The sequence below is a fragment of the Symphalangus syndactylus genome, chromosome 21 (genome assembly GCF_028878055.3).
Source record: "Symphalangus syndactylus isolate Jambi chromosome 21, NHGRI_mSymSyn1-v2.1_pri, whole genome shotgun sequence".
NCBI lineage: Eukaryota > Metazoa > Chordata > Mammalia > Primates > Hylobatidae > Symphalangus > Symphalangus syndactylus.
The window spans coordinates 37,907,767-37,924,640 of NC_072443.2; the positions used below are offsets into that span (position 1 = coordinate 37,907,767).

The window sequence follows — 16,874 nt, forward strand, 5'->3', positions numbered from 1 at the left end:
ACTGAGTGTGGGGATCATTAAAACAAAAACTAACCTCATAGAAAGTGACTTCATGGGAAGTATGGGGGATTTGCCAGTTTCAAGGATTTGCCAGATTTATCAGGCAAATATTTACTGCTTCTTTCTCTATAAAAATACTTAAGTTTCTTCATTTCAGCATTTACTAAGCAGCCATCACTGTGTTTCAATTTGGGGACTCTGCACAAAATTGTTTGATATGACCTCTACTTCTGAGAGTTTATCGGGAAAGAGGATGTATCAATGAAAAGACCAATAATATAAGAAAGCATCTACTAGAATTCTTAGAAATTGTCTATTTGGCCAGAAATGTTTTCCAAACAGGGTATTAGTTTATATTCTTGTTTAGACAAACTAAACAATATTCTTCATTATAATTTCTCATTAGGAGAAATCATGGCAAACTTTAAAAAGCCCTCTCCATATGTCAAATAAGGCACATGTTCTAGACCTTCACCTTAGATCTTTTGGAGAGGATGAAAGGGAGGAAGGGAGAGAGGAAGGAAAGGAGATTTGCTGAATACTGGATACTCTTTCAGTTGTAATAGGGAGAAGAGATACAGCTGCCAAGTTGAGGGGTATGCCTTTGCATCATTTGTTTACCTGTTCCACAAAATACAGTATGAAAAAAAAATGGTGTTAACTTGTGTGCCATGGTCGAAAGAAAATGTTCTGTGTCTGTTTACCAAATCCCTTTAAGAGATTCCTCTTGAATGACTTGGTAAAATATTCTATGTGTAGCTATCTCTAATTTTAACTTCAGGATTATTTCAAATGAAGAAATAGTACAAACATAATCCATCTTGATAATAATAACACTATTAATAGTATCCTTTGATTTTAACAATCCTTTTGTTTGTAAAGTTCAAAGCATCTTACGTGTATTATTTTTATTAATTTGTAAACCATCATTATAAAATAAAGATTGTAGATATTATTATGATTTACTTCACCAAGCTAAAACTTCAAGTAGAGAAAGGTTTAATGACTAAAATCACAAGTAAAGAGTTAGTGTTACACCTAAGGCTGAAACTGAAACATTCCAGCATCCTGATGACTCTAATCTATTAAGCAAAAACATCTCTCCTGAAAAAGAAAGGCACATTTTTTGCTGCTTTTATAGTGAAAGAAAACTGTATACATAACTTACCGTGGTAGAAAAGCATTGGTTAGGAACATATCTGAATGTAGGAGGGGAAATTTTGAGTTTATAAATTCTATAGTCAATATGTTTCTTTAAAAATACTTATGTTGAGACTTTGAGACCAAAATGATCAGTTTTAAAGGCCTATAATTCAGGTTCACCACACAGAAGCTAACAAGAGCAAAGTGACAAACCTGTATGGCAACTACTTTCTTGAAACTGACTTGCTATTGGTTTTTTCCCTGCTTGCTCAAAAAAAGCAATCCCATTAAAATTTAAATTAAAAAAATAAAGTGTGAATCAAGAATAGCTGCATAGTTATTCTTGATTCATAGCAAACATTATCCAGGTATACAGGAGTCCCATAAATGTGTTCGAAGGAAATATTTGGGAAAGGAATATACTCAGTTCCATTTTCTCTGGAAAAAGATGCTAGTTCTGTTTTTATTTAGAAGGGTGGCATACTTCCACAGACCTGAACTATTTATTCTTTCTATTCCTCCCTCCCCCCAGCTTACTTCCTGATGCTCCCAGGCATGCTTCTCCTCGTTACTTTTCTATACTTTGGAACTACAATAGTGCTCTATCCCTTTGCTTTTTAAAACAAGATGTATGATTTAAAACCACAACTGGGTTGTTCTGTTTAAGCCAGGAGAACTTAAGTTTTAACTAGCCAGGTAACTAGTCTGATTTCCCTCCATTTATTTCCCAGTTCATTTATTTTTGTACCATGTTTTTATTTCTGATAGATTTTCAAATATAGTCAGGCACTCTTTTCCTAACTTCCATCATCTCTTTATCATAGTTGTGGTAATAATTAAGGCTTGATATAGGTAAATAAAATACAGAAAGTCACTGAAGGAAGAACTGTTCCTAAGTAACCTATCTATAACAATTTCTAAAATAAAATACTACCTGGTGAAATTTAGAAACTTTTAAAGTGAAATGGTGTCCTCCTCACAAAATCTTCCACAATACATCATTTGGTTGTTAAGGATTCCACTGAAGAGAAGAAATGACAGCTCGCCCTGCTAAATTTATTACCTGCACTGGAGTTGCCCTCGTTCTGTTAGCCAGAAAAGCTCTTCCCTGAAGTGTAATCACGCTACTGTCACTATGAATGATTGACGTTAGGTGGAACAGCAATTTGCTATCTAATCTTCATTGTAATTCTAACCCTGTCACTAGAGATGCTTGTTCTGATTAATGAAGTGGGTAACTCATCAAAATTCCTCAACCATTTCTCTTTTGTCAGAAAGCTCAGTGATAATTGCATCAAAATTCTCCGTCATGGAAAAATAAACAATGAATTGTTAAGAGGACAAAAATGTCAACAAGTTCACAATTTATTTTTGCTGAATGGAACTAACTTTGGTGTAACTAATGGTCTAGGGCAGTTGGCGAAGGCTGGAATGTCAGGAAGAAAGCTACATTCTACACCCAGGCCCCTAAGTGACTCCTTGCTGTTCTCAGGCCAAAAGAAGAGAAACTCTATTGCTACAAAAGGGAGCAATCCCCAACTTCTCTTTTCCTTTGCGGGCTACTGTGGCTGGGCAGAAGACCCCACAGATGCTACAAAGTCCCTGGGGATTAGAGAGGTAGTTTTAAGTTGAAATGAGGAAGGAGAAAAAAATTAATAAAAAATGGGGATCCTTTCAACATAGTGTTGGAAGTTCTGGCCAGGGCAATCAGGCAGGAGAAGGAAATAAAGGATATTCAATTAGGAAAAGAGGAAGTCAAATTGTCCCTGTTTGCAGATGACATGATAGTATATCTAGAAAACCCCGTCGTCTCAGCCCAAAATCTCCTTAAGCTGATAAGCAACTTCAGCAAAGTCTCAGGATACAAAATCAATGTGCAAAAATCACAAGCATTCTTATACACCAATAACAGACAAACAGAGAGCCAAATCATGAGTGAACTCCCATTCACAATTGCTTCAAAGAGAATAAAATACCTAGGAATCCAACTTACAAGGGATGTGAAGGACCTCCTCAAGGAGAATTACAAACCACTGCTCAATGAAATAAAAGAGGATACAAACAAATGGAAGAACATTCCATGCTCATGGGTAGGAAGGATCAATATCATGAAAATGGCCATACTGCCCAAGGTAATTTATAGATTCAGTGCCATCCCCATCAAGTTACCAATGACTTTCTTCACAGAATTGGAAAAAACTAAAGTTCATATGGAACCAAAAAAGAGCCCACATTGCCAAGTCAATCCTAAGCCAAAAGAACAAGGCTGGAGGCATCTTGCTACCTGACTTCAAACTATACTACAAGGCTACAGTAACCAAAACAGCATGGTACTGGTACCAAAACAGAGATATAGACCAATGGAACAGAACAGAGCCCTCAGAAATAATGCCACATATCTACAACTATCTGATCTTTGACAAACCTGACAAAAACAAGAAATGGGGAAAAGATTCCCTGTTTAATAAATGGTGCTGGGAAAACTGGCTAGCCATATATAGAAAGCTGAAATTGGATCCCTTCCTTACACCTTATACAAAAATTCATTCAAGATGGATTAAAGACTTAAATGTTAGACCTAAAACCATAAAAACTCTAGAAGAAAACCTAGGCAATACCATTCAGGACATAGGCATGGGCAAGGACTTCATGTCTAAAACACCAAAAGCAATGGCAACAAAAGCCAAAATTGACAAATGGGATCTAATTAAACTAAAGAGCTTCTGCACAGCAAAAGAAACTACCATCAGAGTGAACAGGCAACCTACAGGATGGGAGAAAATTTTTGCAATCTACTCATCTGACAAAGGGCTAATATCCAGAATCTACAATGAACTCAAACAAATTTACAAGAAAAAAACAAACAACCCCATCAAAAAGTGGGCAAAGCATATGAACAGACACTTCTCAAAAGAAGACATTTATGCAGCCAAAAAAACACATGAAAAAATGCTCATCATCACTGGCCATCAGAGAAATGCAAATCAATACCACAATGAGATATCATCTCACACCAGTTAGAATGGCGATCATTAAAAAGTCAGGAAATAACAGGTGCTGGAAAGGATGTAGAGAAACAGAACACTTTTACACTGTTGGTGGGACTGTAAACTAGTTCAACCATTGTGGAAGTCAGTGTGGCGATTCCTCAGGGATCTAGAACTAGAAATACCATTTGACCCAGCCATCCCATTACCGGGTATATACCCAAAGGATTATAAATCATGCTGCTATAAAGACACATGCACACGTATGTTTATTGTGGCACTATTCACAATAGCAAAGACTTGGAACCAACCCAAATGTCCAACAATGATAGATTGGATTAAGAAAATGTGGCACATATACACCATGGAATACTATGCAGCCATAAAAAATGATGAGTTAATGTCCTTTGTAGGGACATGGATGAAGCTGGAAACCATCATTCTCAGCAAACTATCACAAGGACAAAAAACCAAACACCGCATGTTCTCACTCATAGGTGGGAATTGAACAATGAGAACACATGGACACAGGAAGGGGAACATCACACACCAGGGGCTGTTGTGGGGTAGGGGAGCAGGGAGGGATAGCATTAGGAGATATACCTAATGTTAAATGATGAGTTAATGGGTGCAGCACACCAACATGGCACATGTATACATATGTAACAAACCTGCACGTTGTGCACATGTACCCTAAAACTTAAAGTATAATAAAAAAAATGGGGATCTTTGTCATGGCAAAATAAATCTCCAGTAGGAAGTGCAGTATTGAATTCTGCAATGGAAAAGCAATACCCCATGACCCATCCGATTCCTGATTTTCGTAATTTTACCCCAAAGAAAAGAGAGGAAATCATGGTAATCCCCAACCCCAACTATATATGCTCATAACTAATAGCATTAGAGAAAATACATTCAGTTCCCAGAACACAGTGCTAAGACCTGAACTTGGTGCTGGGTTCCATGGAAAAGCCTAGAGGCCTAAACTTTGACAACCACTGCCATGTGAAATGCTACCCCGGCTATAGGCAAAAAAACTACATCTGTTATATCCTGGAAGATGTGATGCTCATTTTACTTCTATATTAAATTTTTTTCTCCTTCCTCATTTCAACTTACAAAAAAAAAAAAAAAAAAACCCAAACCCTATCACTGTTCTAAAAGCAGAACCAAAGAATAAACCTTTACCCCACTTTGAAAATTATCAACAGTCTGCCAATCTTATTTCATCTCTCCTTCCACCAACTTTTTTTCTGAAGTATTTAAAAATAAATCACAGATACCGCATATTGTATCACGTTATCCATAAATGTGTCAATATATACCCCTTACATAAGGCCATTTTGTAAATTCTTAATTCTGCTAAAAAGTTTCAATTGATAATATTGCTGTAATTATCTAATAGTTACATTGTTTCACTCTAGAAATAGAATTTCAAGAAGCAATTCCTTAGTCTCACCAAATAGTAAATGCTTAACCAATAAAATTCTCTGGGTTCTTTACAGAAGAATGACCACAATGCAGCCTATCACCTGAACACTCATGAGTTCTCGTGACCTCAAGTCCGGAGAAAAGGCAGACCTACGGCTCCCTATCACCTTCTCTTTGCCTTCTTTCTTCATGTCCCTTAGAGACCTTCTTCCCCATCTCTACCAAAATCCCTGTTACCTGCCCACCCTTCATCCTTGGCCACACCCATACACACAAACTATGCCAAGAACCCAGCTTACTTCAGAATATATCAGACAAATGCTTGATTCACCTCCAGGATACTGTGATAGTAAGACAATGACGTGATGTCTTTCATTCCTCACCCACATGGCTCTCAAGATCCTTATAATATTCATCTGAAATGTCTAGTGTTTAGGGGGGAAATATTCTACTCTATACAATTTTAGGGAAGGGACTTCATTTGTGCCAAAGTCTCTTTTTTCAATTTTTAAAAATCAAAATGTAATCAGTACTTTTTTTGAAAGACAAAAAAAAATATATTTAAAAATAGGGACCTCTGTAATAAAAAAGACTTCATGGAACTTTGAAATGCAAAACACTAGCACAATATTTAGGTAAATTGGCCCTCACTGTCCCCTCTGTGAGAATGGGACATCTGGGTTACTTACAGGGTCAGGAAAGAAAGAACATAACAAACAATTTCTTTACCAAAACTGATAACATTTTAGATGGAAAATTCCTACAGAGTTGGCTACATAAAGTAAAATATAATGATGCTTTAAACCCCTCCCAAGACATATACCACACATTGCCCCTGGCAATAAACCTAGAGGGGAGAGTTACATGAATCCCAGTAATCTTCGTATGTGTGCTGGCATTTCTCTTTTTCTGTCGTTTTATTTCTAAAGAGGCTTTTCCTTTATTTCCCTCCCCTAACATAAGAAAACATTGCTGAGAGGATGGCTGCTATGTGTCAGCTCAGAAATGGTTTTGCCTCAGTGGTGTGTAGGCAGTCCTGATAAAACTAAGATCTTTGGAAAGGAATCATGGTATATAAATGAGATATTTAACTACAGTTTTTGTCATTCTGTCAGAGAAAAACTCCAGGCTTCTTTTCCATATATAGTATCCCTATATTTCCTTGGTTTAGTTTGAGGTGGACTTTTGGAAGGTGCTGTGCCACAAGCATAACTTTAATGATGATTTCTTAGGATCATTATTATTTTATTCTTTAACAGAAAAATCCAACCAAATAAGCAAACTAAAACCTTCCCCCAAATAATTAAGATGTAGGTTAGTGTCACCCATATTTTATCTTTCTCTTCAGTTTTCACAAGCAGCAAAGATCATAGAGTTTCTAATCTTATTAAGAAAACCAAAATGTATTTCAGAATAGGATGAGAATTAAGAAGGCCATTTTCCAAATAGTATAAGAGTTTCATAGTTAATCCTTTGTTGTTTCTGCTAATTAGCAGTGACACATGGATTGCTGAATCTCCCCCAAGAGATTTCACTGTAAGATCAAAGAGAAAATGGGATAGGCTGGAAGTAGAAAGCTTCTACACAAAAAACAAATGTTTCTGACAAGACATGAAATGTGTAGAAAAGATGCATCAATAGTGTTGCATCTGAACTTGTGTTTTGATAAGACAGCCTGCACTGTTTCTCTCAGTCTCCTATTAAATAATGTGGCCCAAATAAGATGTTAAGAGATACTCTGGGAGGAACAGATAAAATCCAGAATCAGGCCGGGTGCGGTGGCTCATGCCTGTAATCCCAATGCTTTGGGAGGCCAAGGTGGGCGGATCACGAGGTCAGGAGATTGAGAACAGCCTGGCCAACATGGTGAAACTCCGTCTCTACTACAGATACAAAAAATTAGCTGGGCGTGGTGGCGTGTGCCTGTAATCCCAGCTACTCGGAGGCTGAGGCAGGAAAATTGTTTGAACCTAGGAGGCGGAGGTTGCAGTGTGCCAAGATTGTGCCATTGCACTCCAGCCTGGGTAACAGGGCAAGACTCTGTCTCAAAAAAAAAAAAAAAAAAAAAATCCAGAATTAAAGCACAAACAATTACAGGAATTAAAGCACAAACAATTACCTAAACTATAGCAACTCCGAAAAACAGATTCTTTAAAGTCTTCCTGCAAATACTCTACACAGCTGTTTCTACAGGGTTTGTACCAGTGAAACATTCTGAGGGTGCTGACAAGAGCTTCCAGTTATCAAGTCACTCCCTGCAAGGCAGCTAGGCATTTTCCTGTTTTCATCCTGTGGTCATACCTAGGCTGCTGAGTATCCAAGTTTCATTACTCAAGGCAGCTTTAGGCTCCTTTAGAGCCGAACGTTAACTGGGACCGAGATAATGAGCCCAGAAGGCTTGCTTATGCCTGTGGCCTTTACTGGAGGACTGTCCTATCTACAACCAAGTCTATGTAAGAGCCCACGGAGGCTGGTAGATGTATTTTTACCATGTTATCCCCAAATACGCTGGGGAAAATCTAGAGATCTACTAACCATATTACAAATGAATAACATAATTACACTGAAAAGGGAGGGGAAGAAAAGAACCCACCTAAGTAACTTTGGAAAACAATATTTTGACTGAATACTATAAAGCTAAAACCAAAAATAACTGTAAAATATTTTGCTTTAGTGAATTTATTCCCATTGTGGTATGGGTTAGCAATTCTGAAACTTTTTTGTTTTTTTTTTTTTAATCGAGATGGAGTCTTGCTCTGTTGCCCAGGCTGGAGTGCGGTGGCGTGATCTCGGCTCACTGCAAGCTCTGCCTCCCGGGTTCACGCCATTCTCCTGCTTCAGCCTCCCGAGTAGCTGGGAATACAGGTGCCCGCCACCATGCCTGGCTAATTTTTTGTATTTTTAGTAGAGATGGGGTTTCACCGTGTTAGCCAGGATGGTCTTGATCTCCTGACCTCGTGATCCATCCTCTTCGGCCTCCCAAAGTGCTGGATTACAGGCTTGAGCCACCATGCCCGGCCTCTAAAACTATTTTTATAGTGTACTAGGATTACCCTAATAAGTAAATATAATAGAGATAATGAGAGCCAGGTTTCTCAGTGTCAGAGAAAGAAGTTACAAGTGAGCGAGATGGAAAGACTACACTGAAACGTGTGGTGCTGGATTATCCTTGACAATATTATTATAAATTCAGTTATTTTATATATATTTATATATACATATATATGTAGATTCATAAATACAGAAGTCAGTTACAAATAAGGAAAGGGAGAAGAATAACATGACCCTTGTGTTGCTGAACTCATGGATTTTAATATGTATACAGATAGACACAGAAATAAATGTAATATGTGTGTATGTTAGTACACATACATACATACACACATATATCTATGTATATATCTATATATATTATAGCTCTGTCTGCTGAGAAGGCCTAGAAAAAAATGACACTCCAGTAGCAGTGAACACACTTAGTGCCTAGATCTTAGTTTCCAAAGACCGTTTTTCCAACAAAAGGAATCAAAGTTCCATGTAGAAGTGGTTGATTCTAGGGTGAGGGCAGGTAAAACACAAGATAAGCATAAAGTATTTTGTGGTGCCAACAAAAAAGGAAGTGTCCAAAATAGGATGGAAGCATGTTGAAAGAACAAAGGAGCCAACTTGATAGGTTTCCCAATAGACACGTTGAAACAATCTGAATAACCAAGTAAACAACAACAATATTAGATTATGACCTATAGAATAAAATAAGTATCAGTGAGCTCATACTGAATAAAATAAACAATTGCATAAATGAATGAATATATAAATACACACATACATACATATAAACATAGCTGAAGGAGAAGGGACTGTTTTCCTTCTAGAAGAATTTCAATTAAGTATAGAAGAAATGAGGGAAATGCAAAATTACCATTAGACAAATATAACATTAACAATTGTTGCAGGCAAGAGCCACCAATGGATGTTAACCTTAATGGATGACAGTTTACAGAGAAACAAATATTTTCATAGCTTCATAGTATCTCCTGAAAGACAAGGAGAAGGAAAAACAGCAACTCTACAATGGAGAAACTCAGCACACACCCTTAACCAAGTGATCGAAGTTAACATCAGTAATTATGTCCTCCTTGTTAGGATATACAGAGAAGGGCACAGTATCACATCTTATAGCATTCTTACCAAAAATGCATAACCTTAAGCAAGGGGGAGAAAACATAAAAAAACCCAAAACGAGAGACAATTCTACAAAATACCTGACCAGTTCTCTTCAGAAATGGCAAGATCATAAAATACAAGGAAAGACTAAAGAAATGTCACAGACAGGAGGAGACTAAGGAGATGTAATAAATAAATGCAGTGTGAAATCATGGATTGAGTCCTGGAACAGAGAAAGAACATTAGTGGAAAAACTGGTGATATTCTCATAGGGTCTATGGTTTAGTTAATGGTATTTAATGGCAGTGTACCAATGCTAATTTCCTAGTTTTGATAATTATACTATGCTTATGTAAAATGTTAACATTGTGAAAAGTTGGGTGAAGGTTATTCAGAAACTCTGCACTATTTTTGCAGCTTTTCCATGTCAAATATTTTAAAACTAAGTAATCTGTTTTAGATGGGCCACTAGTTTTGTAAAACTCTGCATATGTGTTCTAACATTCATATTTGGCAGTTCCATCTAAAATATATATGATTGTACAGTGGACTTCAATACAATTTAAACATTTTTAGAAAACACATCTTATTTGTCTCTAATTCGTTGGGAAATATATCATGGTATTTTTTCCTTATGTCTTCTCAAGATGACTCCCTGAATACTCGTTTCTCTTCTTATTTTCTCTTTGAAATCTGAACTGTTATTATATAGGAGGAATACTAATTCCATCTGTCTCATGAAGAATGCAGAATCTAAGTCTTTGCTAACTTTTCTCAAAATGTTAACTCCAAGTCTTACATTTCTCCCTACTACATTTCCTTCTGTTTTCCTGAAGCCAAAACTCTGACCAAATTTTTGTTGGTTAATAACTGAGTAATTACAACCTCTTATCAGTTCAAAATATCACCATCAAATATGTCTATCATTTTTAAAAAATCACTTTGACTACTTTACTTTTTCCTTCATATCTTTGTTATCCGTATCATATTCAAACTCCTGTTACTGATTTCCAGGACCTTTGTAAGTCTATCCCTACATTTACCAAGCTCCCTCAGTATCTTCCTAACATTCTCTTTTCTCTTGCTAAATCCATTCATTCAGGTATTTACTCAATTAACTTTCTCTGAATTTCAGCAATGCCTAAGGCCCTGGGGCGGGTGTTGTAGGATATGTAAAATATACATATTTATCTTTTCTCATCTAACCCTCTCATTTACAAATCTGCCCAGTCAGTCCTTTTACCTGAAATGTTATAATCCCGAAATTCATACTTTTATCAATCCCACTTTATTGAAGAAAACTGCTTAAGTAACCTGAAGAGGATATTCACTTTTATATTAAAAATCAGCAAGTCATTTTTACAAAAAGCTAAAGTGAAAGAAAGGGAGAAAAGGTAAAATAAAATATAGACCATTAAAAAGAAAAGCACAGGTATAAGCGTATCATTGCTTTAGGATCAGAGCTACTAAAAGGCAAGTAACCAGTTCTTGTATCTTCTGAATAATCCAGAACACAATGGTCCTTACAACTGTCAAAGTGGAAGCCAAGATTTCAAAAACTGCCAGAGAGCTACCTTAGCTTAAGGTTAATAATAGTTAAATGCTATTCTGAAGAGGTAATTTAGGAAGAAGTCCACAATTTACCCCCCTCACCCCAGTAATTTCCCAGGATCCCACTAGAGTATATAAAGAACAGCCTCAGAACAGGGGATTTGTGTACTGCCCTTCGTACCAGGTCAGCTGGGCACAAAGAACAAATGGCGTGGGCAGTTTTGGTATTTGTGATGAGGTTCAACTGGACTTAGTTTTTATTTTATCCCATCTCTGATGGAGCTCTTTGTCATTTATACTACAGAATGCTGAGTAAAGAGACATTGCAATTCCCACCTGTTGATTTTCTTTGAAAGTTTGGATTAATACTTCTTTCAATTTCCTTTTTCTTTCTTTTGCCATTTTTTCCTCATCCAGAAGAATGTGAGTACTTTGAAACATGACTTTTTCTGAACTATTTTGAGAATTCTCTTCTTGCCTTTTCTTCTCTCTATTAATAACAATTTAAAAATACATGTATATTTACAATAGATTTAACAATGAGCAATTACAACCTACTGTAGCAGAATAAACACTGAATTCTCCTTCGGAATACACATATTTTTAGATCTGGCTCTAAAACTACATAGTAGGGTAATTTTTTTGGAGACTTATTTTATTCCTTTATAAAATACAGATTAAATGAAATAAAATTGGTATAAAGTACTTTGAAAAGTAGAAAGTCTTATAGATACTTTAGTATTTTTATTGAGTTGAACACTGAGCCATACTTTGATCAAAATTTGAGAGTTAACAACTACAAGATAGTCTCTAATACAGACATAAATTATCTCCCATATAACAAGAAAAAAAGGATTCTCAGGAAAGGAATGAGATTCTTACTAAAAGGCCTCTTATAAGGTTACTAGAAAGAGGAATAACAAAAGAATCAGGTGTTATTGAGTAAGGAGGGAATGGAATCTAGAATAATTTTAAAATAGCTGAAAAGAGAAAAAAATAGAATTTAAAAAGGAAAAGGCCTTTAGGCAAGTAACCAGAATTATTTTAGTAACTTTGTTGCTCATCTTTCTGAGCATCCTCTTTTTCGCCCACCTATCTATTCTTCCTCATCAGGCCATCCCTCTTTCGCTCACCAATTCAAACAAGCTCATAGCTATGGCCTTCTTACTGTAGTGCATTTAACTGCACAGGTATATGTATGTGTATAAAGTATATATTATTAATGATGTGGTAAACATAGCACCCAGTCAGGAATCAGAATTCATGAGCTCTGGCCACAAACCAGCTAGTCACCTATCTTTCTTGAATTTTTACTTCACAGTTGTGGAAACTAAAATGGAGAAAGATGCAGAATACCCTACCCCTTCTCTCATTCATTCTCATATACGATACAGAGGGTACACAGTGTTATGTGGTATTATTGGTGATGTTAACCTTCATCACTTGGTTAAGGTGGCTTCTCCAGTATAGAGTTATTATTTTTCCCTTTGAAATTAATAAGCATCTTGAAAGAGATAACTTTAAAACTAGGCAATGAGGCAGATTTAAGATAGCTTACAAATAGGTTTAAAAGGCCTATCAACAATAAAAATGTTATTGACTTTTTCCAAACTATGAATGCCATAACAATGTTATTACATGGTTATAGACAGGTGATAGTGATTGTCAAAGAAATACAGTTCTAATACCATGAATCTGATTTTTAAAAATAACATTAGAATATATATCTGTTTTAAAGGAAATATCTGCTCATTGTGAAAAACTGGAGAAGTATAAAAGCCATCCATATTAGTTTTTTTTTTTTTTTCTGTTTGCGATGGAGTCTCACTCACTCTGTCACTCAGGCTGGAGTGCAGTGGCACGATCTCGGCTCACTGCAACCTCCGCCTCCTGGGTTCAGGCGATTCTCCTGCCTCAGCCTCCAGAGTAGCTGGGGTTACAGGTGTGTGCCACCATGTCCATAAAAGCCATCCATATTTCTACTCAGAAGAAAAGTCAGTCCTGTTTCATTGTACAGCCATGACTTAGCAATTTCTCCAATATTTACAAAAGTCTGTTATTATAAATAATGTTGTTTAAATTATCTTTCTGCACAAATCTTTGTCTGGGTTTCTGATAATTTTCTTAGGGCAGTTTTCCTAAGGCTGTAATTCCTAGGTCAAGGGATAATACTATTTTATGGCTCTTGTTGTTTATTGCCAAATTGCTTTCTGCAAAGTTTAAATCAGTTCATCCACCTAGAAGTAGAACATATTACCTATCTCACTGTAACCATGGATAAGATCTTAACTTTTAAAAGAAATGACTGGTCAGTGAACATTTATTGAGTGCCCACTGTGAGCAGAGCATCCTACTACCATTAAACGTTACTTGTTTTCACAATTTATTTTAGGTCAACCTAGTTTTTCCAGGGCTTGGGAGCAATCTGAAAAGCAAGGCTGACCTTAGAAAGAACTCACTAAAACACCAGTGATTGCTTTTTGAAAGGAATGGCATCTGGAGGAAGCCTCAGCCTGGCACTTGAAGAAGTAAAGCACATGTCCACTGCTGAGCCGTTTTAAATTGGGTAGAATAAGAGCAATCAAGAACATAGGGAGGAAAGCTGTGTAGGCTGATGGGGGTGGAAGGGATTATCTAATAGGTTTTTGTGGCCTCTCAGTTTGAGTAGTCAGACACTTCAGTCATGTTGTTCCAAGGCTTTTGCAGTTCCTGCATCGGTGCTGTTTCTCTGAATAAATACGTTAGTTATTTCACTTATGAAGCTCACTTTCTGCATGAGGGTGTATAATAGCACTACATCCTGTGAGGACTATTTTCATCTTCCGCTTATGTCAGATATTCTTTTTCTTTATCAATGGTAGTAAGGCAGTGGTGACTTTCCATATGATTATCAGAAAATAAGACACACAATTCACAACAGGGTAAGACACAATTACTGAACATGTTCAACCTTAAAAATATTATCTAACTAAAGAAATGCAAACTAATCAATATAATACCTATTCAAAGTGTAAAAATATTGAAAATGATGATACTCCCCAAGGCTGAGAAGAGTATGATAAACTGGCCTGCTGCTGATGATACAGTAAACAAGCACAACCCATTTTGAAAGCAATTTGGCAATGTTTCAAGAGTCAGAAAAAGACCTGTGTCATTTAACTCAGAAATTATGCTCCTAAGAATTTATTCTAAGAATATAATTCAAAAGAGTGAAAAAACTCTATGCTTAAAGATGCTCATTGCAATATTATAATGGTGAAAAATCCAAAATAGCTGAAATGTTTACCAGTATGGGGAGGTGGTCATTACATAAATTATGGTATAGGAACTCAATGGAGTAATATACACACCCCAGGACTCCAGGCAATGTGTTAATTACAACAAGCAGAATTACAAATTAAATGTACTTTATGGTTATAATTAAGTATGGAAAGGGACCATGTCAGGAGGAACATGAAAACATGAAATTAGTTAATTTGTTAGGATGGTAGAATAGTGAGTGATTTCTCTTTTATGTTTTGTTATTGCAATGTTTGTGCACTTTAAAAACTTCAGAGCATTTCTAAAATGACTGCTTAAACAGAGAAACCCCACAGTGCTTATCACACTGGCTTACATTTTCCATGCTTCTTTCACAGTGCGTCTCCTCTCAATTATCTCCCTCCGCAGCTTCACCATCGCCCTTTGAATCTCCTCTTCCTCTTTCTTGGCCTCTAGAGCCTTCCTTTTCTTCTCTTCTTGCACCAGACACTGAGCCTCCAAGAAGGCCGATTTTTTCAGGGTCTTTTCTATTCTCTGGTACTCCAGTTCTTTCTCACGTCTTAAGCGATTTTCTTTTACCTTAAAGCAAATATAATAAAGATGAAGTGTGGCCTTTCAAGTAGAAAGGGATATGAGAAGCCTTACAATACATTTTGAAGTTCAGAATACAACCAGTTTGAAATATTCTGGCCCAGAACTCCACTGTTTATTGGTAGGATAGGAGGAATTCATCTGTTTACTGGGTAAAGACCAATATAACATTTTAGATGAAGTCAGATGAAGATGACTCAAATAATCTGGGAATGATCCACATCACAGAAAAGTTGAGAATCTAATGAGTCAGATCCCAAGTTCTGGATTCTCATTTAGTAATGATTTCTCACTTGTAAGATTGTCCAAGGTGTACATTACTGCTTTTATTATACTTAGGTCATGTCTGCATTCTAATTTAAGAAAGAACAGAACTTTTTTGGAAGCCACACTGTGAATGATAGAACAGTGATTTATTGCCTTTAGGAACACCATAACCCTTTATTCATTTCTATTATTATTATGTAAATATAGCAGTGATTCTGGATCATATTTGGAAATCAAAAACATGAAAAAGCACATTCATTTTTTTCAAACCTATTAATCCTTTAGAGGGCTTGAGTAGCTATGAATTAAGGAAAGGTCCTTTCCTTCCTGCTTCACCTAACTTTACTCTTATCTTACTCTCTAATTGTGGTAAGTCTTCTGATAAGACAGACAATGACTATATAGCTTATTGAACCTTCTCTTCTCCCTTTTGTCATAAATCTAAACTAGAATCATACTTCTATCCATTTCTCTAACATCCCCAGTGCTGATTACCTATACCTTGATTGAATAATTCAAAGCAGTTATTTCCAAATTCGGCAATCAGAAATTTAGTGTTATACAAAGATGGCACACACACGTACAGATATTAATTCCGGTTCAGTCTTAGTTCTGGATTCCCTGGCACTCCTTTAGAAAGTGTTGAGACACCAGACTTTTTTGCAAGAACCTACTATTCCCTTTGGAGAAAAGAAAGTTCTCACATGCTTTTCTAATTCAAAACAGCTGAACTTGATTCAATTCAGATCTGTCTTCCATTTTAAGTTATAATAAAAAAGAGTGAATTTCAATTGTCTGGAAAAGAATTATCCTGTAACATTCTCAAGAATACTAATAATATTAATGTTACAATTTGAAAACCAAACTCAAGCACACACAATCTACGTGTTTATAATAGGAAGTACCACATTCAAACTAATAAGGTTTATCTCAATAATCTTGGTCAAAATCAATTATTCTTTTTTTTGGCTATTTCTTAAATAAATAGTTTCCTACCCTAAGTTTATGAGAATTATTTTTCTTCTGAAGTTCTTATATTTTATTTTTATTCTCCCTAACCAAACCACAGATGGCACCGTTTTTCATAATAAAGCCTATGTCTTTATTTAAGCTTATTAAATGTGTTACACAAAGACTGCTTCCTGTTATCCATTTTAATTTTGTTTTTCCCTCCCACCTGCTTATGTCTCATCTCCATGGTAAGACGAGGATCCTTCTGCTGCTTCTTGTCTTGGTTTTCCTTCCTTCCAAGATCTTCCATCATTGCAGAATCTACCACATTTTTATGGAGCAGATGGTCTATAAATTTTTGAACGGTGGTACTTTCCTCTTCTTCCTCCAAATAGCCACATAAATCTGGGGGAAACAGAACAACAAAAAAGGGAAATTTTTTAAAAAATTAATTTTAATATTATATTCATATTTACGTAAAGAATCCTAGTACAATAAAAATACAAAGCTGCGAGTGTTCAATAAACAGTA

General features: G+C 36.1%; 1 protein-coding gene across 9 annotated transcripts in view; it reads right to left on the bottom strand.

The window, feature by feature from the left end:
- The window catches only part of CCDC191 (coiled-coil domain containing 191), a 107,519-nt gene that overhangs the window by 71,534 nt on the left and 19,111 nt on the right, over nt 1-16,874 (bottom strand). For all 9 annotated transcript variants that reach the window (XM_055259002.2, XM_055259000.2, XM_055259001.2 and 6 more), the window contains 3 exons: nt 16,570-16,748; nt 14,890-15,113; nt 11,610-11,763 (listed from right to left, as the gene is read on the bottom strand). In XM_055259002.2, the coding sequence (XP_055114977.1) occupies nt 11,610-11,763; nt 14,890-15,113; nt 16,570-16,748 (557 nt within the window). The remainder of the gene's footprint in view (nt 1-11,609; nt 11,764-14,889; nt 15,114-16,569; nt 16,749-16,874) is intronic.